The sequence below is a fragment of the Procambarus clarkii genome, chromosome 88, assembly GCF_040958095.1.
Source record: "Procambarus clarkii isolate CNS0578487 chromosome 88, FALCON_Pclarkii_2.0, whole genome shotgun sequence".
NCBI lineage: Eukaryota > Metazoa > Arthropoda > Malacostraca > Decapoda > Cambaridae > Procambarus > Procambarus clarkii.
In genome coordinates this window covers 17,251,540-17,276,494 of record NC_091237.1, presented here as the reverse complement: position 1 = coordinate 17,276,494, position 24,955 = coordinate 17,251,540, and the positions used below count along the sequence as shown (strand labels likewise).

The 24,955-nt window shown below is 37.9% G+C and overlaps 1 protein-coding gene across 3 annotated transcripts in view; it reads left to right on the top strand.

Moving 5' to 3' along the window:
* LOC123745818 (copine-8) overlaps positions 1-24,955 on the top strand; it is a 49,002-nt gene that overhangs the window by 17,816 nt on the left and 6,231 nt on the right. For all 3 annotated transcript variants that reach the window (XM_045726833.2, XM_045726832.2, XM_069317602.1), the window contains exon 7: positions 601-24,260. In XM_045726833.2, the coding sequence (XP_045582789.2) occupies positions 601-924 (324 nt within the window). In that variant the 3' untranslated portion in view covers positions 925-24,260. The remainder of the gene's footprint in view (positions 1-600; positions 24,261-24,955) is intronic.

Here is a 24,955-nt window from a genome sequence, read left to right as displayed (position 1 = left end):
TCCAAGACGCGAACACCGCTGTACTATATATACAGTACATTCGACTGTTGTGTAACTCACGATCACGGCATGCTCACATGTCCAGTCTGGCAAAGACAACCCAGTAAAGTTTGTCATATTCCCAATATTGATTTACTTGTTGATTTTTTACATTAACAATTTAGAAAAAATTATCCCATTGATACATCATGTTAATGTGATTTCTTTGTGTAATTAAAATTATTGGCAAGTATAAAATTAATCTCAAGTACAAAAATGTTTGTACTCGCCATTAATCATTATAACTTGAAATGGTGACCGAGTCTGGAAAAGGAACTAATTATTTCTGAAAGATTTCTTTACTGCATTAGATGATGCTTCTCTCCATCACCAAAGCTTCTGTTCTGAAGGCTGCATGTCTGATATGAGATAAAGATCTATGCTCATACCATATTTAAGAGAGCTACATTAGTTAGACATGATCTGTCTATCTCTGAAATCTTGTTCCCTCCCAATGCCTTCTCCAAGAATGTGAGTACCATAAGGAAAATTGATTTAAAATAATGCAAATAGGTAATTTTATTTTGTTCTCAAATTATTTATTCTCATTTTTGTTTGCAGGCAATTGTTAATGCTTCATCTCTGCCCTTGTCTATCATCATTGTGGGAATAGGTGCAGCAGAATTTGACAGTATGGAGGAGCTGGACGGCGATGTTGTGCGACTCTCCAGTAATGGTCGGTATGCTGCTCGAGACATTGTGCAGTTTGTGCCTTTTAGGGACTTCTTGAAGGGGGGTGGGGATCCTCACATGGCTAGGCTTAAGCTGGCTAGGGAAGTTCTTGCTGAAGTACCAGGTCAAGTTCTGTCTTATATGAAAACTAATAATATTATTCCACAACCACCCAAGGCCACAAATGTGTCACTTCCTGAGGTTCTTGGGTGATCATTTTGCCTTTTGCCTTGAAACATGACGGGTACTCTTTATGGCCGACAAGCCATCGTAGTACTTTACTACTGGTGCTCAACAGATATTCATTTCAAATTTTAGTTGCATGATACTTGTACATTTTTATAATTTTCTCTCTTTTTGAACTACTGTACCTGTTTTTTTTCGTAGACATTTATTGTATTCTATGAATGTTTATGGAACTAATATAGTAAATGCATGTGATGCACTTGATGTTCAAATTGTACATAATGTATATTGATTGCATTTGTTATATAAACTCTCATGCCAGGATTCTTCATGACCATGAACAGTTTTGAGAATTATATTGCATGTTTTATTGAGGTTGTGAATGTGTGCATGCGTGTTCTTTCTGTAAAGTAATTATTTAAATACTATCTTCACCTTTTAACCATTCATTTGTTAATCTTCCTAATGGATATAAATAATGATATTGATCTATGACACCACCTCAAGGTGGGTACATGTGATATTTTGAATGTTATAGTTTTGTCACGCACAGCACGGAAAGATTGCTAAAGTTTTACTGTTTTTTTTTATTAATATTATTGGTTCGCTAGGCATGGATTGGTGATGTGTTTTTCCTATGTCAGTGTTGTTTGTGTTGATTTTAATTTCATTTTAAAGGGAAAAGGTATTTGTGTAGCTGTCTATTGTCATTACTTTCTTAGAGTAAAAATATCAGTACAGTATTGATATTAATTTAATATTTTTCTTTGTGAAAGTTTTTAACTATATAAATACCAGTAGTTTACTTATTTGTGCCATGTTGACTTTTGCTCAATTTTAAAATTCTTGTAAAATCTGAGTAATCTAGCAGTTTGTATATTCAGGCACACAGTTAAGTGTTCAGACCTTATAAAATATTTTATACAAAAGTTTTGTGCTGATTTTTGACATTACACATTTTATATTGTATAACATCAGTACTTACTGTTTAGCACTTGCACAATTATTGTTGAGAGGACTACATTTGTTCCTCCACTGCACAAGTTAGCCAGTCTTGCAGACTTGAAGGATGGTTGAATTGTTTTAATTCATAAATTGAACGGGCGTAATAGACAGTGCTTTTGATAGGGACGTTTGTATACGTTTGTTTATATATATATATATACAAGTTGCAAACGTTCTCTTGCTGTATCTGGAATGCCTTGTTTCTTGTGTGGCCTTTCCTTCCTGAAGTGACTTCCTGAAGGTGGAAGTCTCGTGTGAAATCTCCCCAAGAGATCCCAACAGTCTTCACATGTTATGAACACTGAAAGAACTCTTGATGATCTGTGATTGGATCAAATTACTGTACACATATAAAAAACAATAAAGCTCTGGTTGCCCATTTCTTAGAATTACTGAACAAATACAGAACTATAATCTATTAGAATTAACAAGAAAGAAAGCGGAAAATACACCTAAATTTTGCAAGTTGGAAACGGATAACAGTCGCATCTTTACCTCGCAGACCCGCCTTTTAATAAGCATTATTCCAGTGCAAGTCAACTGTGGGGGGGGCCCCAGATATATATCGAACAAAATGTTGCGATACCCATTGAAAGACAGCATTGAAATGTCATCTTTGTATACTCTAAGAGTATGAACACAAAAGTATTTTCCCAGAGACGTGATGATGACACCTCCAGCACTATAAACAAAAATATCATCATCCTACTATAGATGCATAACCCTTACATACTGCATATGTAGATCACTGGAATGTACAATAAACATTTACCTCAATTGGTTTCTAGAAACCTAAACCTATTATTAGCACATCCCACTGGTGCAGATGCATTAATATCATTAAATATACAGGAAGCTAAAGACACAACCTGGAGACATCACATTCTGAGGAAATTATGCTCCATACATTTACATGGAAACCTACCAAAATTCTTGAATATTTTTATAAATTTTCAGAACATTCCATAATGCCAAGAGAATTAAATGGACTCCTATGTAGGTAGTTGCTCCATAAGCTGCTACAATAATATGTTGAGTGTTACAGGAAATGATAAACATTACCTTGAACAGAAAAAGTACACATCAAGAACCAGTATTACACTAGGGTGGCTTGCATGAAATCTAATGGACTATTCTGCTTGGCCTCCATTTTATACCTAGACTACCTGGAAACCTCATATCTCGCACCTCAAACATTACAAAAAATAAAAATTAAACCGATTTAAACATATAGCACATACTCATGGAAAGTGGATGAAACTGTGTAACTAAAATTACACATTCATTAGTACTAATACGGTACCATTTGAAGTTCCTGAAAGAAGTCAAATGTTCTCGGGGTGCTACCTTGATAAGATACATTAGACAGTATGGGCCTTTGGCTAAGCATCAGTGCTTTCAAATTTGTGCCAAACAATTTACCATGTAGAAGCAAGTAACCCCACATAACGAGAAGATAAAAGTGTGGTCAAGATATTACACGAGTTACTGCTGTACCCTAGCCATAGTATCCCAAGAAAAATGTGATGTTATCAACGAGAGCATGAAGATTTTTACAACAGATTTAAGAAATTATCAGAACATCACTTCGACTAGAATCTTAAAACAATGAAATACTTGCAATATGTCACCATGAAAAAACCTTAAAATTGAACATTTGCACAGTCTTTGTACACACACGAAAACAAAATTTTGAAGTACATTTGATACATAGTCGTGGAACCTGTACAACAAATGTGTCTATGCAGGTTCACATAGATGACTTTAAATCCAATCATAGATATATTATTAAATAGAGCAATGGCAAGACCCATGGCAAGTAACAATAGGCAGGAAACTCGGTTGAGGGATGTCAGTCATCAGCCCATGACCTACTTCTCTTAAGAGAAATAGTCGTGCTGAATGATCACCTTGTCCAGTGTTAGGCTTCAGGCCTCAATGCTTCGATTTGCACCAGCCACCTTCAGAGGAATAGATGGAGGGATGTTTTGGCCAGATTAAGATTGGAACGTGCATGAATACCACCCAGTGAGGAGAAAATAAAGTTTTCAGTACAAAATTTGCCTGAAAAGTTGTGTAACGCACACAAAACACTCAAGTAAATATAAAGTATAAGAATGAACAGGCTTCTCCAACAATATAAACGTGAATAGGCATCATGTTGTCTTGGTATTTTGGACATTTATTCCTACACATGGTTATGCCATCACTTAAGCATTTGTCACTGGCTAGAGTGAAAGAGAATGTGTAATGTGGCTTGCCATAACCTTAACATGTGTTAACATAATTGTAAACAAGGACGGTTGTCATTGACGCACATTAGTGATAATGTAGAATGAAAGGATGATAAGATGGATAAAATGCAAAGGAAAAAGAAAATTGATTAGAAAACAGCTGTGTTGTAAACAGAAACACAACCCCTATGTTGTGCTTGGGGTTGTATAGAGTCCTAGTGCATGGAATTTGAACCAAAACTCGATCGTTCAAACCTACTAAACTCCCACATTAGCAATGGAAAATGTGAAGCCCATCCTGCACCAATATCAAGTTGAGACTGACAACTGAGCAACAACGAGAGTGGTTAGGTAACAGTCTAAATGAAGAAAGTGAGGAGTCAAGAGGAAGATGTTAATAATAAAGAGCAAGGAAGGACAAGATGCTGGTCATGGAAAGAGGAGAACTTGTTTAGGGGAAGAGATGTGTGGCTTGACTCAGTAGTGCGGCTATATTGAGCAGATGGAATGTGGAACACACTTCTCATCAAGTACAAAAAAATGCCACATTGGCCTTTGCAATGTGAAAATTGCACAAGAGCGAAAGAATACTCAAGCGAAAAATTATGACAATTTACTTTAATATCAAAATGAACAAATAACATGTGAAAAATACCCAAAACCCCTGATTGGACATACTTGGCTAGCACACAAGAGAAATAACACATGTATAAACTTACTTTAACACAAAAATAAGGGTAAAACTGAAAGTATTTATAAACCACTACAACCTGTATACGAAAAAGAGGGAGGCAAGCGTTGTGCAGAGGCAGTAATGTTGATTCCCTGCACAACCTGAGATAATCTTCTGAGATGACTGAGGTCATGGGTATTTATACCCCTGTTGATGAAGTCGCATCTTTTGTTACCGAGGCTTGGAACGAAGAGCCGGCGGAGTAACAGGAGGTTACCTAGATGTAGTGTTGGTATGAGTCTTGCAGCCGCTTACCTGCCTGGGGCTCTCGGGCTGTGTGGAAGGTGTATTGGTGGTGGTGTCCAGACACTCGTCTGAGTTGAACTCCATACCAGTCGTAATACGCTGTATGCAGAGTGATGAATAACAACGGTAAGAAGGAAGAGGCAGTTTCCTCTGCTAAGCTAGGAAATTATGTGACAGATACAATAAAGAAGAGATGAAGAGAGACAACATGGGATGAAGGCGATAGAGCGGGTCTGCATTTTTATTGCATCGCCCCTCTGTTTGCCTATGTCACTTGATTCACAGCCTCAACCTGAGAATGGTTCGGAACAGACCAAAACATTGTTTTTATTTTCAATGTATAGGGTTAGTGTAAAATGTTCCACTTGCATTACTGCGACTTTCACTCTTCAGTATTACTGGGATGGAAATGGTGGTTTCCTCTGGAGAATATGCAGCATAGTAACAGGCGACACTAGTTTCAGTGAAGCCCAAGAAATGAATCATCGGTGATAAGAAAAAGTACACCATTTTGTTCCTTTCAACCACGTGTGTGTGTGTGTGTGTGTGTGTGTGTGTGTGTGTGTGTGTGTGTGTGTGTGTGTGTGTGTGTGTGTGTGTGTGTGTGTGTGTGTGTGTGTGTGTGTGTGTGTGTGTATCTTACTTGACTTTTAGTGGAATTGTTTTCTTTTAAAAACATTTATATTTAATTTTTGCATTGAAAAAATCTGTTTAGTATTAGAATTTTTAGTGCATAGTGTTGTCATTCAGTTACTTCAGGAACACACAATGCTGTCATGTGATCCTTTCATTTTGAAAGATTTATTTTGTAAACATCGCTTCTTGCTTAAATTACACTTATCCTTTGGACTGGATATTTTAAGGACATGATCTATGTTGTAGTTAGATTTTTAGTTTAAAATACATAGTATTTCATATATTTTTATATAGACATAAAATAAAATTCCATACTGTACATAAAGATAACATTATTCTAATATACTTATTCAAATGTTCTTATTATATTTCATGACTGTCAATTTTAATATATTGACAATGAAATATTTTATGACTATTAACCCTTTCAGTACTACCCTTTTAATTTGCATCTTAGAGAAATAATTACTGTAGTTTCTCATCGCCGGCATCGTATATCCAGTTAGGTACACATTTTCTGTAACAACTTACGTAAGTGGTTACATGCACAATCTCCTGTATTAGCAGCAACATGCGTGGATCATGTTTTATAAAAAAAATTTAATAATCAGTCTGTGGGGATTGTTCCTGGCTGTTGGTAATGTGGCACGGAAAAGTTTAGGATAGAATGTGCCCGGGGATTTAGATCGTTAATCGTAATTGTAGAGTTTTGTAAGTGATTGTATCAGAGGTTCAGCTTTGTTCACTTAATGAAGTCTTAACGAAGAATAACTTAATATAAGAATAACTATTTACTTAATGAAGAATAACTATTAAGTGCAACTACATCAAATAGATATTTATACACATCAGTCATTACATGTAAAAAAAAAAAATAGATCAAAGGAGCAATAAAGTTATTTACCAATAACTGAAATTGCTAGACGACAACCAGATGGGTTGATACAGTGGCATTATGCACATAACCAATCATGCCTTTGTTCAGCTTCCAGTTGAAACTCAGTTGACCTTTAGTTGTGTGACCTCGTTTATTTTACGTAATCTTTGAACAACCTTTTAGAAGTATTCTTCTGGCCATATTTTATTTAGCTGCTGCTTCACCCATTCCTGCATTATATTTTTAAAGTAATTTGTACTACCCTGTATGTGCTATTCGATAAGAGAGTCGACTAGCTGGAGGAATTTGAGCATATTAGCCTGGCTCCTTAGTAGAAGCATGATACTCGTCAACAGCCATCATAACGATCAATTAGTCCAAACAATAATGCTTAGACACCAGTCGAAGTTCGTATGTGGAGCAACATCTCGATCCATGCCAAGTAACTATTTATTTTTGCCATATTTTTGGGCCTAAACCAAATATTTTTCAATGGCAGGAGGGCATGACTTTGAGTTGGCTATAAGTCCTGAGATTGTCAAATGGTAAGACAGTGCCTGTTGTGCATTCTTCTAAGAAATATGCAGTAGCCAAATCTACAATGTTTGAGTAATTGACTAATTTCATATGCATTATTGGTAGTTATATCAGTGAATATATTCTTACATACTGTACTTGAAGTGAATTAAGTTCATAAAGCTCCAAATTTCTTTACATCAGACTATTACAGCTCCTTTAACCAATTTGCATTAGATGTGTGTGCTGATTGATGTCCACGCTCACTTCATTGCTTTCAGTATACAGTATTTCTTCATTAGATATCCTTTCGTTATTTGTGTTATCGGTGTCCATTATCAATTATTGCATTTGCAGTTGTGTACGTCATGCTATGATACACAGTGTGTGTGATTTTCATTAGGGGATTTGAAAATTGAATGTTAATGCTTTGGTACCCTTTAGACAGTATATGCTGTCTTTCACTATAAAGCACTTGTAGTTGATATGCTTTTAAAATCTTAAGTTTATATATTTGATTTTAGTAGAGTAGTTAGAAGAACCATCTGTCCTGTCATCTTGAATATTTATTTGTACTGTTATAGGATGTTAATACCTAACTGTTCTATTCTTGATAAGTGACATGGGTAGTTTATTGTCAAGAATGAGATTTATAACCTTTCACTAGATCACTGGACTTGACTTGTGACTTTCGTTTTCCAGATTAGCCCAGTCTGTGTGGATCCCACATTTTCCTTTTATTAGCTTATAATGCAATGCCATACATCCTTCTATTCTGCTTGTTAATAACATCTATATATCATATTATTTGATCAAATATTTATATTTTGATTAGTATTATAATTTAATTATTTTTAGTGTTTTGTATGGATTCATATATTCTAAGCTTGCTATGTACTTTGTGATCGTTGTTTCTTCGAACTGATTATATCCTGACCAAATATGCCATTCTTGAGCCATAGTTAGGAGCCTAACTTATGGCATTATGGAAAAAAAATAATTACATGTAATTTAAAGGCAGATATTAAAAAAAAAATTGTACAGAGCCATGACACTAATTATATAACTGTGTGTAGTTATCTAAGTGTAGTTACAGGATGAGAGCTATGCTTGTGGTGTCCAGTCTTCCCAGCACTCTTTGTCATATAACGCTTTGAAACTACTGACGGTTTTGGCCTCCACCACCTGCTCACCTAACTTGTTCCGACCGTCATACCACTCTGTTTGCAAAAGTGAATTTTCTTATATTTCTTTGGCAGCTTTGTTCAGTTTAGTCTAAATCTAGTGTGTGTGTGTGTGTGTGTGTGTGTGTGTGTGTGTGTGTGTGTGTGTGTGTGTGTGTGTGTGTGTAATTAAGTGTAGTTACAGGATGAGAGCTATGCTCATTATGTTGTGCCTTCCCAATACTCTTTCTCACATGATGCTTTGAAACTACTGCGGGTTTTGCCCTTCATCACCCTCTCACTTGTTCCAACTGTCTACCACTCTGTTTGAAAAGTGAACTTTCTAAATTTAATATATATAATCAAATGGATCAAGTACAGTTTATTACTAATCTGTGATACCACGCAGAGTTCCATATTACCCAAATTTATTAAGATGCATGCAAAGTAATAATTTTTGTATACTTTTTTTACCACAATGTAAATTTGCATTTCATGCATTTGCAATATACTGTACAGGTACCTGTATAATAGACATACAGTATTTAATATTTTCAGTGTAGCACTCTTGATCACCCTTAAATTTGAATACTGCATTGTACCAGTACCTTACAGTATGTAAATGAAGCTGTGTATACGTCATAACTCTTTCTTATACAGTATACATCTTGTTTACTAAAATGAGCTAATTTTATATTAAAGATCAAATTTAAATAAAGAAAATGCTTCAAATTGGGAGTGTTTTCTTGTATCACGTGAGAGGGCAGAAAACTATGCCTAGCTCACAGTCAGGACAGGTTGATTTTTTTAGCAGGGAAATACAAGTACAATACTCCTAACAGTGGTTGTAATCCAGTGGCACCTTGATTAACGAGCGGCTCTATCTACGAGCATTTTGAATAACAAACAAGCCACTCGCAGGACATTTGTCTCTACTAACGAGCTTTTCCTCGATTAACGAGCATTTTCGCTGGTTCTCAGGACACCTTTAATGACAGTTTTGTTGTTTTGCAAGACGAGTTTTCCACATGACGAGCTCGGTACCGGAACGGATTAAACTCATTAATCGAGGTGCCACTGTATTCAATATTACTTTGCTTAAATAACAAAGTCTATACAATGTTTTAATCTATTTGTTACCCAACTGCTAAGCTGCATAATTCAGGTTTTATCTGAATCATGAGATGGTCAAACGTTACCGCAATTTTTGCCAGTGTTCAGAGGCCTGGTCAGAGACCAGGTCATGGGGCCACTGATCTCCGAAATCGTCAACAGGTAGGTAGGTGTTACCCGAAGAATTGAGTTACCGAGATTTAAATTCGAGGGAGGTCATTGTATTTAGTTTTTATATTATGTGCAGAGTCAGCTCATGTGGGTAGCAATAAGTGGCCATTTATTTGTCTTGTTCTTGGCTGTTTACAATCTCCATCACCTCCATGATTTATGGTTCATTGTTTATCTGCCATTTACAGTCTATGTAAATAGCAGACAAATTTACACTTGGTCCTCCATATTGTAGGTTTGTTCAAAGTGATATTAGTTACTGTTCATCATGGATGTATTTTACCTCATACCACTGCTTCTTTATCATTCTAGGCAAGTGCTACCCCACTACCTTTCCTGTCAAGTCGAGCTCTATATATTACTCTTATGCGTGCCTTCATGCTTGGTGTCTAACTAATAATATTCAGAACCTCGCAAAACCAAAAACATTTCAAAAGATTAAATTTATTACTATTTAGGTTGTGGCTTCTCTGAATATTACTTGTCAACGAAAGTAATAACTTCGAATACTGAACAGAGTACTGTAGTACTATTTTTGGCTCATCGTGCTTGCCAATTTAATTTCCTTAACATTGTTTTGACTAGATGTACATGTAAACACAAATCCATCTAGAATGGCATATGTGGTCAGAATAAAACTTAACTAGACTTTTGTCTGCCTCTTTGAGTGTCGAATTTTTAAGATTTTTTTTGCATTAGTTCATACCTGTTTACTTAGTAGGTCGTAACTTTGTGAAAATAATGAAATTTTGTTGCAGCAATGAATGGCTAACCTGTCTCAGTGCTTGGCCTTGGGCCTAAATGCTATGATTTCATCCCATTTTGTTTCTTTTGTAACTGGATAATATTTTGTATAATGACTAATACATCATGTACTTTCATGAATTATGAAAATATGGTGGTACCAGCAATAAGCACTAAGTATTCACCCGATACACTGGGCCTCTGAAACCCATCTGTAATCTCCCAAAAGTCAGTATCACAGTTTGACTGACTCTTAAATTTGAGGGAGCAGGGGATGAGAGATCAACCTTAAAACTAGGAAACACGACCAGAAAGCATAGGATACAGTAAAACAAGAGATGACTTGAAATTAGTCACGGCCAGGTAACCGAGGCAAAAAATTGGTTCTGCGTAGTAAATACTCTTATGATTTGCCCAACTCCCATCATATAGAAGCTCATGCCACTTGTGGACTCGGCTAGTATGCCCCCTCGCTCTTCTACCTCATGTAGAAGAAGTATGTACAGCATTGTATCCTCTGCTGGGCTTATCATTGGCTTTTGGAGAGCTAAGTGGTGGCATTTCTCCTTTTAACATTATTTTTATCTGGGGCCATTGCCTTGTTTGCCTGTGTTTATGCCAACCACATTGCATGTGCCTTAAACAGAAGCAGGGATACCCGTTATGAGGAGTCACCGATTCCCTAAAAAAAAAAAAAAAAAAAACTAATTATGCTGTCCTTGTTCCTACATGTTATGATCCTAGCACATAGGCAAGGATGTACATGGGCTACATTCATGAATTTTGGCTGCTTGTGGCCTTCCTTGCCAAGAGTTAGAGGATCGGGGTTGTGTATTTACTTCGTTGAGATGCTTCCTCTGTAACTGGTTTCCCTGCCTGGCTGTGTGAGTTCGGGTGACAGGAGTTCTTCGTCTTTGTGCACTTTATTTTTTGGTATACTGTACATGCTTTCAGCTGGGTTGTTTTGGCTTCTCCATTCAATTTCATACCCGATTCTATGGTTTGTAGTTTCTCAGAATTTGCTTTGGATGTTTTTAAACCCATGTTGGCTAATCTTCATTCCACCATCATTCAGGGTGTTGGGTTCCTGGGTCTTTTCACCTGCATGGTCTGTATGGTAACGTGCTCTTGTTCACTGAGCCATTCTCTCCTCAGAGGTGAGGGTTTTGTGGGTTTTGGTAATTGTGAGTGTCTGTATTCAGCCACTTTGCTAGTTTCTGACAACAGCACTTCAATTCATGTTTCTGGGACTCCTGGATGAGTAAGAGTTCTGGGCACTGACCAATGGCATGGGTGTGTTCACCTGTATGTCCTGCAGGGGGAAGGCTGAGCCATGGCAGTTTCCAGTCCAGGCCGAGCACCAAGAATGACCATACACCAGTACTTGGTCATTCTTGGTGCTCGCCCTGGACTGGCAGCTTCCATGGTTCATCCTTCCACGTCTCTTGGAAGGTCCGTACCAAGAAGTCTACCCCTTGAGTAGAGGGGTGCAGTATTAGTGCCTACAGGACAAACTGCCCCTGGCTTGCTGGGTGGTTGAGTATATCTAGGCTCATTTTCCTGAATTGTTGAGTACCTATTGGCAGGTAGCCTGCCCTGCCTTTCCGAGTTAAGGGTTTAGTGAGGGATGAAGGCTTCTTCACCTACTGATGTCCTCCTGCTTGTGTTTGCTCAGTTTTCATTGGCAATTGATGCACCCATGTTTCATTGGCTTCACTCTCTACTTACAGCAAGTCAAGTTTGTACTTTTGTTTTTCTGATGCATCTTTGGGAAAGGGGGCGGGTTTCTGTCTATAGGATGCTATGTCAGGTTTGTGGGTTTTCACTAGTTTTCGTGGTTGATTTCTGATCCCCCTTCTCTTGCTTCATAGAATCAGTCAGATTCTGCTCCTGTCATTTGGTAGACAATGCTTAGGTCTCAGAGACATAATGTTGGGTTAAGCCTTGGTGTACCAAAGATAAACTGAGGCAGCAGCTGAGAGCCAACCAATAGAGAAAATTTCAATAATCAACACTTAATTTTTTTCATGTTAATGGAAATTACTGAAGTACCTTAGTAGTACTGTTTAATTGGATAAGACATTATGTAAAAATAATGTTCTGTATGTGAAGCAAAATGAAGATACAGGTATTAACAGTTCGATCCTGTTAGAATGAAGTTTGTACATTTAGCTAGTGGATAAAGTAATATCACTGTTTTTTTAAATCACAAACTATTGTGATGTATAGAATAAAAATACCACATGTAACTTGGGAACAGTTTGAATCAGTGTTTTGTCGGGGTCATCAAAATATCAGAAGTATTAAAAACACTAAATAATGCTCCTTACATACCATTATTTTGGATTCCCAGAACACCTTGGTCAGGTACAATATTTACATGCTTGTTCTCTGGTTATCTACTTGCCCTTAAACAGTCGTGTGTTTTCATAAACACGTGTTTCCTCTTGGCAAAATGGCTAGACAGTTGACAATTTTAACAAATCTTTATTTTTATCAATTGTTACTGGTAGATATACAAACCGATTCCCAGCACATGCACTTCATTAGGTTCTTTTTTAAGTATCAAAATCGTTTCCCGAAATTAAACAGGCTCCCTGGGTTGTTGCCTTCATTTGATAATTACTGTACTGTGCAAACTTTCCCAAAATTAACACTGGGCAGTCTGCTTAATCACCACACTGCGCACCTGGTTTCGGCAAAAACTTCATAGTGCAATTGTTAAGGACATATTTTTGTTGCTTTTATAAATGGTCAGGTAAAGTTAATGTCACAATGTTTCCAACTTGCCATTTTCTTTTCAAAACACAAAGAGTGATGAAAACATTAAAAAAAAAATTACAATATAGCCTAATTAAAACAAAAATAGCACAACTCTCGGAGCACCTCAAGGTACTCAGTATTGTGTTGGTACTCGGTACTGTGCACAGCACAGTGGGTAAGTAAGTCAGTGACCCCCGGCAAAACATGGAGTAAAGGGTTCCTGAGATACACCAGGTGTTTTTATACCAGAATTTTAAGTTACTGAAAATGTTAATGTCCTAATATGGACCAGTTTATAAACCTTTTTTATTTTCATGTCATTTTATGACTTCATGCTAGAATACAAGTGGTAGCAAATTATCCAGTAATTTTATACTGTACAAGATTATAGAGTTCTTTTGCTACTGACAGTGATACACATGCATATTTTGAGCAGCTTAGGGTGGGATATTGCTAATGATGGAATATATGCATGCATAACATAATTAAGAGCAGCTATGGGGTTACATATATTACTAATGTGGTATATTGGCCTATTATGTATGTTTGTACAGTATTAGATGACTTCCTGCCCAAGAAACCTGACATTCTAAGCTGTACTGTCTGAGATTTTAAAGTGCACGGAAGTATCCTTAATCACTGCCATTACCTTCATAATAATGTAAAACACATGTATATAACTTGCTATGATACTACTCTTGCAACATTTGTTTCACTCAGTAACTACTTTGAACGTAGTATTCTTCTTTGTGCATTGTATTCATTCTCTTAAAACCCATTTACTTTTTCCATTTGTAAACACTAATGAACAAATCCACAAGGGCCGTGATAAGGGTTCGAACCTACGTCCGGGAGGATCCCAGACGCGCCTTAATTGTCCTTGTGGATTTGTTCATTTGATGCATCACACTATTGTGATTTCTGTGTACAAACTCTAAGTTCGACAACATTTTGCTGATAAATTTAAGTTGTAGGCAAGCCTGTGAACTTGTTTGGTGAGAAATTTTATGGAACATTCATTTCCAACTGTACTTAATACTGCACTGTGACAATTCAGCTCTGCTACACTGTAGATAAGATTTGTATGTACCTTAATGAATGTATTATTAAGTAATATATTTATGGAATAAAAATGCCATATATATTGTATTTTTATTCCATGGGTATGGATAGTGATATTGTGTATGCAGTAGAATCTCATTCAAATAGAGAATGTGATTTGGGACCATCCTGGTGCATCTCATTTTCACTGTTTTTTCAACTTTGTATTTGTTTAAATGTCAGAAAATGATTTTGTGGACATATTCATGCCAATTAAAATGGTAAAGAATATTTAAAATAATACAAACTCACACAGAAATGGCAATTCTCATGATATAGTGAGTTAGAAGCCTTCCACTGCACCAGATACTCCGGTCAATCCTGATTCCGTTCCAGCAGCACTGTGTGCCTGTGTGTGTATATATGTGAGTGTATATTGCCATTATTTCTTTGATGTGTTCAAATTTGTGAATTTATTCTCTCTAGTCACAAATGATGTGGCATAAGGAAACACATTTTGATGTTTAGTATTAGAAGCATTATCCAAAGCACATGATAGCTCCCCCCAACCTAGTGCTTATGAAACTGAAGAGTTGTGTGTGAAGGTGCTAGTGTTGAGGAGCTGTAGTGGCTCAGCACTAGTGATTTTTGGTTGAGGTTTTACCTGTGCCATAATGCTCAAATGCAACTTAGAAAATTATCACATAATTCTTCAGTAATTTTAATATTTTGTTGACTGCATCTGTAGTAGTTTTTTGGGAATAGTAAGCTACAAGTTTATGAAATGTTAATATATTTAAAAATGGAAAAGTGGATCATTTGAAGTTAAAAAACTATATTAGACCAGGATACCCTTTTTTTTATCTATTAAATTTATTAAATTCTTTGTTAACACATGCATGAGATATCTATATGTAAACCCACCTAAAACAAGACATTTGCAGTAAAACAAACTACATGTGATTAGAGAGACTAGAAACATTGGAAGCAGTAGTCTGCCCAATGCCATCAAACCATGTGCTAGTATCCAAGTGCACCAACAGATGGCAGTTCAGGTCACTCAAAGAGTTCCACTTGCCTCACTTGTACCATACTCGCTTAACTCACTGTCACTTAATGGAGCGCCGCCCTGCTCCTTATTGTCCAAATTGCGTTGTCCCTTTGTGCATATCCTTGTTGAATGTCCTGATTTCTAGGATGTGCATGTGTCTTGCTTTCCGACCGTCCCTCGCGGTCACTTGTCCCTCGACAGAATTCTTGGTGAACCAGATACTTTTGATATCGTTCGCCTTATGCGTTTCTGTTCTCGTATTGGCATTCTTGGTGATATTTAGCGCCCTCTGATTTTTCGCACTTTGATGGTGCTACATAGCCTTCCCGGTTTGGTGCCTTATTTTGATAATTACCTTACCTTGCCTCACTTGTATACCTGGTACCAAACACTCAACTACTTCCCTATGAGGACTGACTATCTCTGGTTTTTGAGATTTGTGGGGTTTGCAGTCCTTGTGACTTTATTGTTCCCACGGGGGATCCCATGCTTAGTAGTTTATCATGCTTCACAATTGTGTTTATGCTCCCCACCTTGTATTTATCATTTCCTCACCAGACTTATCTTCTCTGAGGGGGTTCATCCTTTCTGGGCTTCTGTTGAGTTGCCTCTGTCCCAACAGTACTTGGGACTTAGTCATTAAGACTGGGCTCTTTCATAGTCAGTCCAGCTTTTTCGTTGACTGGCAGGACATCAAAGTTGGTACTTTCTCAGGAACTAGCTTGTCTGAGACTGATCTGGGGGAAGGGAAGGGAATTATCAGGAGGAAGTGCCATGCTATTACATGTACTACTATCTACTTGGAAGGATTCAGGATAAGGATGTGGGATGGGACGGGGGGAAAAGGAGTGGTACCTAACCACTTGGACGGTCGGGGATTGAACACCGACCTGCATGAAGTGAGACAGTCGCTCTACCATCCAGTCCAAGTGGTTGAAATACAATTTCTCCTGTGGGCATCCCTGTTGTAACAATACTTTCCAGCTGGTGCTGTTAATGTCTTGAATTTCCCAACAGTACCTCAAGCACTCTTTGGGTAACCTGAACTTTGCCTGTGTGGAGTCCAGTACCTGTTGGGTCACATCTGGCTGAAAGTATTTGCAGCACTTTTCTGATATTTTCTGATAACTTTTTGCCACTGTGACCATGCCCCATTATTACAGAGGTAGCTTTTGCATCATTATTTCCATCCTGATGTTTTTGGGTGTTTGGTTGTGTGGTGCCCTCCTTTGTTAGGCTGTTGATGCTTGTGTTGGACCTCGGCTGGGGCTTTGTCTCTAGCTCTCGCCATGCTGGTCAGGGGCAGTGGTCGTATAGCTTGTGGTGTTTGTGGCTGTTTGCATGGCAGTCTCTGTCTGGACTCGCCCTCCATCATATTTGGATTGTTCCCTCATGGTTCTATGCCTTAACAAGAGGGAGCTACATTCACTCACTCCCCCTCTGGGGCTAGACTCTGAGGATATCCACTCAGAATATGTTCCCTGAGTCAATAAATTGGCTCAGGGCCTTTGACAGTTCAACAGGATTTTGGTCTGTTGTTACTTACAGATGTCCTTTAGCCTCACTGTACTTGTGCTGTGCTTGGACATATGGTGTACATTTAACATTCTTCTGTCTCAGGGCTTCTAATCGGGTCATTGTTCTCCCACATATTCCATTCTGTCATTACCGTTTTACTTGCCTTTCCAGAAAAGCAGGTCTGCTCTAGTAAAACTGATGTGAATTAGCTCATGGAACTACTTTTCTCCCAGAAATCAAGCACTGAATGTAATGAAATGCCCTTTTCTTTGGGGGGGGGGGGGTTCCAGTGGCTCCCTTGTTCTCTTCCTCATGGGAATGAGTTTTTTGCCTGTAGGGTGTCCAAGTTAGTGGGAGGGCTGGGTGAATTAGGATGCCATTTGGTGATGGTCAGATGCATTATGCATAATGCAGGGTTGAGAATTTACTACACAGTAATTATGATTTACATTGTTTACCTAGGGATAGTGAATTTCCTTTAAATAATTATTTGTTGTGTTTTATCCCTTGTAGTGAAGTTTCCCTAGTTTTCTTGTTGATTTCAGCTCCCTGTCACCTGGGAGTGAGCCAGATTTTAGTCCTAGCTTCTGGTAGGTGACAAATTAGTCTCAGGAATTGTGTAAGGAGCCAAAGTTTGGTAGTACCAGTGTGTAAGCTCAGGAAATGGCTGGAAATCATCAGAAAAATGTAGTTTCATTACATCGAATGCTTTGTTTTAATACTAATTTGTATAGTTTAATGTTAGTGTATTTTTTAAATGTTCTCCAAGTTTTCTTAAACATCGTTGACAAAGCTAGGTCGCAGTCTGCTATGTGAGGTGCAGTGCCAAGTTAAACACTTCAAATTAGACAACATTGAATTGGCTTGGCACTGTAATAATTTATATTTAAAGCTGTATCTTCTATTAAACACATAGTCCCATATATTGTCATAATTTTTCATTCTGTATAATTGATGGGGAAAAGTCTATCAACCAGTGTCTTTACAGATACGTAGCTCTTCAATCTCTCAAAGTTTCTGTGGGTATGTGTATTTTGGATGGTTGGCCAATGTTTATTTTTCAAACCCCTTTGCAGCATTGACGAGATATGTTTCCATATGTTGTAACCTGTTTGTCACTGTTAAACCTTTTTCCAAGGTATAGATATTTTTCTACTTCAAATGTTACACATTCCCAAATTAAGTTTTGTTCATTCCTATGAACTGAAGCTTACTCTGATAATTGAGATTCATACCATATTTTTGTATTGTTTTATTTGTATTTGTTATGTACAGTGCACCCTTATACTGTATAGGAATTCAAATTTATATCATTACAGACTTGGATTTAAAAAACAAAAAATCACTTACTAGGTCAATTTATCGCCAAACATTCAGGAGTTTTATTGTAAATAATATAACTTTTTGTTTGTTACATTTTTAGACATACAGTATATATACAGTATATATATATATAAACAACAAATGTGCACATCAGAAGTAATCATGCACGACAGTAGTAAGACATATTAATTTGTTCACTTTTAGTAGCTTGATCTGTTTTTGATAACCCAGAGGCAGCAAAATACGGCTATAGTACTATGTTATGACATCTGTTAAACATCTACAGTCACCCTGAACTGGCCTTGAAGTTCTCGGTGCCCATAATTAGTGTCATTCAGCTACAGACTGTAACACTATCAACAGCCAGTCCAAGCTACAGTGCTGATAAACCGCTGGTAAACAGCCTCATTCAAATCTTCATCCTTAAAGATTTTAATGTTTTTACACCATCTCCATTTTACTCGCAGATTCCATGATCTGCTTCACTTTTTATGTCAGACAGTACTGGTACCAGTGCCATACTCTTCTGCCATCCACTTGCCTTCCCAGTAATGATCACATTTCTTTAAGGACTCGGCCATCTTATGCAGGGTTCTTCTGACTCTTGCCTGCTGTACCAATACTAATATTACCAGATGACATGGCTTCAGCTACCGTATAATGAATGGTACTGTGTATTGGATAAAACCCTGTGAAAATGCCTTATTAATGAGAGGTTAGATAACATGCACTTGCAGAACGCACAATGGCCAGTACATTCACCATTATAGTGGGTTTGGATACCAAAAAAAAAAAGTCAATCTCTTGTACCATTTATAACACAGTACAAGCATTTCTAAAATATAAATGTATTACTTGAAAATGTATTTACAAATACGAGCAAAATTAGCAAAAATAAAAATAAAATATTAATTTTCATGGAAATTAGTTGGGATGAAGCAACGATCTGAATTTCACCATGTCATTACAGGTTTTTTTTTTTCCAGAAATTCAAAATTTAAGGGGACATCCAGTGGGTGGAGTTGATTTGTTTAAGAGTCATTATATGGTAGCCTGGATTTTAAAGGGTGCACTGTATGACACATGTTTTGTTCGAGTTAGTAATGTGAGGGATTTTTTTTTTATACACGGAGTACAAGACTTTGGTGAATATTTCCTGTTGCCAAAATTTTGGCTTATGCAGTTATAAGTTGCTTAAATTTCCGGTTTGAATTACAGAACGGTATAATTTGTGAGTTAAACTTACCATTTATATTACACAAATGTTATTTGAGTTTTAACTTGGCATTGGCAGGTGGGGATGATTTGGGCTTGTTACATGTGGGTTATCAGCCATCTCAGTATTTAACAACATTTGCAGAGTTTAGAATTTATCTGCAAAAGTGCATAATTTACCCAAGGGCCAGCATCTCTAGTAGCCTCAACAGGGACAGGAAGCTGACTACTTGTTGAAGATCCTCCAATTATTTCCGAGGATATTTTTTGACCCGAGTTTTGAACTGAAAGTACTGGATTGTCTTGTCTAATGAAATAAAGAGAAATAGGCATAATTAAATGTATTGTATATACTGTAATGGGTATATATTTCACTGTTCTAAAAATTTTCAGTGAAGTGAGCAGCCAGGTGTAGCAAGACAATTACAATAGCTTAAGATTTGAAGTTTTGTTGTATTGGAAAAAAGCACACAATTCTAGAAGGGCTTGTAACATTTATGAGTGTACTTATTTGACATTATTTTGTTGTTATGATAATATATAATAATGAAATCTGTGTTTTGTAATTTTCATGTTTTGATAAATATTATATCCAATAAAAATTGTATTTTTATCACTTGACATTGAGGACAGTATAATGATAGGTATCTGGTAGCAGGAAGATTTTTTTTTTTAATAAAACCCTCCCTTTCCAGCCTGTTGCCATCATAAGGGGGCTTGGTGGGTGGCCGCTGGAGTGTGATGCTCCATGGGACAGTCCTCTGTCCTTTATAAGCCTTATGCTCCTGCTGCCATCTTCACAAATTGTGCTGAATGCCTTTTCCCTATAACTTATTTTTCCTCCTCCCTCTTTTCCTTTCTGATTGTTATTTCCTGCCGACTTTTTGCCATGCTTGATTATTCTTTCAGATGTCTTTTTCTGTTTTGATGCCGGGTGTTTGGGGAGGCACACACACTCACCTGTATAACTGTGGTACCCGACGTTGTCGAGTGAGGGGCACGGTTTTATTGTCAATCTTTGCCTTTGTTGCCGAGCCCGATCTTGATGGACTGACAGTTTTTAAGGTGGCAATTGCAGGGCGTATATCCATGATGCACCTGTGGGGGGCCTAGTCTTGTTGGGTGTCCTATCCTCTAATTGTGACTCCATGGTGTGTATGGGGGCTTATTAGTGGATGAAATTCTTACCTGTTCATTTATATGCCGATATCTGGCCATCTTTTTATTATCTCAGACTCGTAGGGTGGGCGACCAATCCACCGAGTCGGAATGTGATGGAAGGCCGGGCTCTGTAGCCCTCGCTACATTGGGCCCAGACCAAGTTGCTTCTCTGACTCTCCTGACTACCCCTCCTTGCTCCCGTCCCACCTCTGTGACAGGGTTGAGCCCCAAGCCCCCAGTGGTGACCACCTCATCACCTGGAGTGGCTGCCTCTCTCTCATTGTAACAACTGTGCCTTTTACCCCCCCCCTTTTGCCCCGTTACTGGGGGTGCTCGGTCCTGTCACCTCCACAGCTGTTGTGCACGATTCCTTCCAGTTCTAATACATTCCAAGCTTTGTTTGGTCCTGTTACATGGACTAAGTATTTTGATTTCAGTTATGTTGATTCTGTACGTTCTGATGATTTATTCATCCATAAACACTTATTTGATTCGGTGGATATGTCATATTTAACCCCACTCGTACTGGTACATGTGTCGTTGCAGCCCCTTCTCAGGAAGCAGATGACCACTTAGCCTTGTTGTCCTGCATTAGGGAGATCCATTGGAGTTTGGATCTCTAAAAATGCCCGGTTAAATGGCAGCATTGGCACAGTTATTCTCCCGCACCATATTGAGCCTGGTGATAGGGAACTGAAAGACTGCCACGAGAATATTACACATTCTTGAGGTCCAAGGCCATTCTATCCTCCAGATTGATACGTTCACGCAACCCCCTCGTGGTGGTGGTTGTCAGCCTCTTTCGTGTAGTGAAGATCACTTTTGATGGTAAGTGTCTTAACGTAATTCTTGCTGGTTCCAGATGCTCCGTTCAGGAGTATATCCCCTCTCCTCACCTCTGCAATAGGTGCTGGAGATTTGGGCATGATCCCTTCAAATGCAAAAGTGAGGTGTTTCTATGCCCCTTGTGTGGAGACTCGGGTCATTCTAAGACAGTGCTTTTCTTCCCAAACTCACTGTATCAATTGCGGTGATGCCCATCCTACTTTCTCCTGCGCATGTATGCACTATAAATTTGAGGAAGCCATACTCAACTTGAAACATTGCAATCATTTTTTCTTTTCCTGAGGAGAGATGCCAAGTATGCCGTCTTCCCTCTTTCTCTGACTTGTCTTATGCTTGTGCATTGCCTTCCTCTTCTCCTCGCCTTCTCCCACTTTCTCAGTTTTGCATATCCTTGCTGAATGTCCTGACTTTCAGGACATGCAAGTGTTTTGCTTTCCGACAGTTCCTCACGGTCACTCGTTCCTTGATAGAATCCTCTGTGAATCGGATACCTTTGATATCGTTCCCCTTATACTCTTTTTATTCTTGTATTGATATTTAGTGTAGTGATATTTAGTGCCTTTTGAATATCCAGCACATTTCATGGTGCTACATAGTCTTCCCGACTTGGTGCCTTTTTACAATTACTTAAGGGTAGACAGCTCTTCACCTTAATGCAGAACCAGGACCTCTCCTTCCAAGGCCAACACTTCAAGACTTTCTTTGCAGGTAATGCAAGGGGTACCCCAGACATCACACTGACCAACAGGGACTGTGATTTGTTCCATTTCAAGGTGATCCCAGGCAAGAATGTGGGCTCAGACAACATCCCAGTATTTATTACTCTACAAACACCTCCCTTTAGAAAATATAAATTGTCATCCACCGTGGAAATAAACATTCCATTCATCTGGGCTCTAAGAGGCTTGAATCATGGACCCCACGCATGTGAGGCCGAAATGTTTATTTCCACGGAAGTGTGGATGACAATTTATGACGTGGATGTGGATCACTAATTCATCTGAGCTAAAGTAGTAGTCAGGAGAAGTTGAAAATTCCAGTTTGGCAGCAGGATGTTGCTTCTGAAAACTTTCCTTATAAAGACTACTCGTAGCCCAGTCGATAGGGCTTCGGCTTCACACGTGTAGGGTCCACAGTTCAAGTCCCATAGAGACCAGGTGAACGGAACCTACCTTTAGGTTTGATGGCCAGACCATCACCTTTACCTTTACAGATACCTTTAGGTTTGTCCCTCCGTCCCCCCCACCCTCCTTCCAGGCCAAGACTAGAAACAATGGAAGCCTAGGCATACCCTGGGCATACATTCCATTGCAGGGTTAGGGCCAATCCATTGGCCCTAACCCTATTGGTAGCATTGACATTGTGGGCGCAGTACAATTTTATGGTAGTTAAAATAATATTAAAAAAATCTTACTGATTGGTTTAGTTATCATGTTAAGCAGCTTATATTTATTTATTAATCAAATAATATACTAACTTATATATGCTGTGATATTTTAAATTTTTTAAAATTACATATTTAATACTAATTAGACTATTACAAAGGATTTAGTTAGCATTGCAAACCAACGAAGGGCCTTCCTGCTTGTGCTGATGAAGTGTGAAATAATTTATTTAATAATTCTTTGTGTCATGGGACAGACAGCCAAAGTGTATATATAAGGGGATCTGGTAGTACAGTCGGGTTTGTTCTTGACTCACAATCGAGATTTCTGGGTTCGAATTCTGGGCGGGACAGAAATGGTTTGGTGCATTTCCTATCACCTAATCATTCTGTTCACTTAGCAGTAAGTGGGCACCCAAAGGTTAGTCAGCTTGTTGTGAAGTTGCATCTTTAGGAGCGTCAGTAATTTGACCTTTGGGATGGAGGGGCGACCTCGATATAAGCCTAACATTGTATATATATATACACTGGCTGCCTGTCTAGTTACTGCATACAATTATTACTATTAATTATATACATGGTAGGCCTGTATCGAGGCCCCCCAAAATAAAAAGGGAAATTATTGACCCCCCACATGATGCAACCCCACAATAAGCTGACTAACTCCTAAGTAGCTATACTTACTGCTAGGTGAACAGGTGCATTAGGTGATAGTAACTCCCAAGCATTCCTGTCCCTCCTGGGATCATCACCTACTCTCATATTTCATGTTCACCAATGTTTGTTTACTTAATAACTAATGGAATAATATCTTGCTATGATACATTTAATTATCATTTCATAAAAACACATATTTATTACAAGTTACAAGCAGAAACTGCATATATAGCTAACATGAAGGACTCGCCAGCAGAAATGTTGTTGTTTATTATGACATTCAATCCTCGGGGTTGTGTAGTAGAGACGAACTAGTTATATGATGTTTACTTAATAACTACTGGAATAATATCTTGCTATAGTAAATTTAATTATCATTTAATAAAAAAACATATTTATTACAAATTACAAGCAGAAACTGCATATATATAGGTAAAAGGAAGGATTTACTAGCAGAAAATGTTTATTATGGCAATTAATCCTCGGGGTTGTGTAGTAGAGACGAACTAGTATCTTGTTATAGTAAATTTATTTATCATTTAATAAAAAAACATATTTATTACAAATTACAAGCAGAAACTGCATATATATAGCTAACAGGAAGGATTCACTAGCAGAAATGTTGTGTTTATTATGACAATGGATCCTCGGGGTTGTGTAGTAGAGACCAACTAGTATCTTGCTATAGTAAACTTAATTATCATTTAATACAAAAAACATATTTACTACAAATTACAAGCAGAAACTGCATATATATAGCTAAAAGGAAGGATTCACTAGCAGAAAATGTTGTGTTTATTATGACAATGGATCCTCGGGTTGTGTAGTAGAGACCAACTAGTTTGTGTACTGTTTACGTAAAGCTACGGCTGGTCTGGAGGCGTCGTGGTGCGAGGAAGGAAATACGTAGGAAGATCGGCGATCTTAAAAGCCTTCCTGAATCTCGATGGATCCGAAACGACGATGGTAAGAACGAAAACTTTCCTAAGTACTTGTGTAACTGCTTCGTGAGTCTGGCCCCACCAGAATCTTAGTCTATGTCAATGTCCACCAGAATCTTAGTCTAAGTCTATGTGTGTTCCTATGCCGCCAACCGCCAGTGTTTCTGCTCTGTCTTGTAAATCTTTCTTTACCCGTCATTTTCCTATCATCACTCCACCTCTTCAATCTTTATCCGCTATATAGTCGTTAGGGCTTGGTGCTTTCCCCTGATAGTGGTTCTAGTTCTCTGAATAAACGTATTTCTTCTCAGCCCTGCCAAAATTTATTTGTTGTGTATTTTATGCGGTTTCTTTGCTTGTATCTTGTGTGCTTTGCTGTGTCCCTTTGTGTGTATTTTATGTCTGTTTCCTGTTTGCACGATTGTTTTGTTGTTTTAAAAAAAATCCGGTTTTCCATCGGGGTGGTTTTGATGTGTGTGGGTGAGTTTCTTTCCTGGCTCGTGTGTGGGCTTCTTCTTTTCCTCTGTACCAAATTTATTATTTATGCCTTTTTTCTGGTGTGAGGCGCATGCCTTTTGCGTGTTCTTGTGCTCCTCTGTATTTGTCTTTATGTTCATGATTTGTTAATGTTCTTTTTGCTTTTCATATGATGTATTTTGTCTATTTCCTGTGCCATGTGGTTTTGTATTTTTTTTTTTTTTTATCTTCTTGTTATGTGAT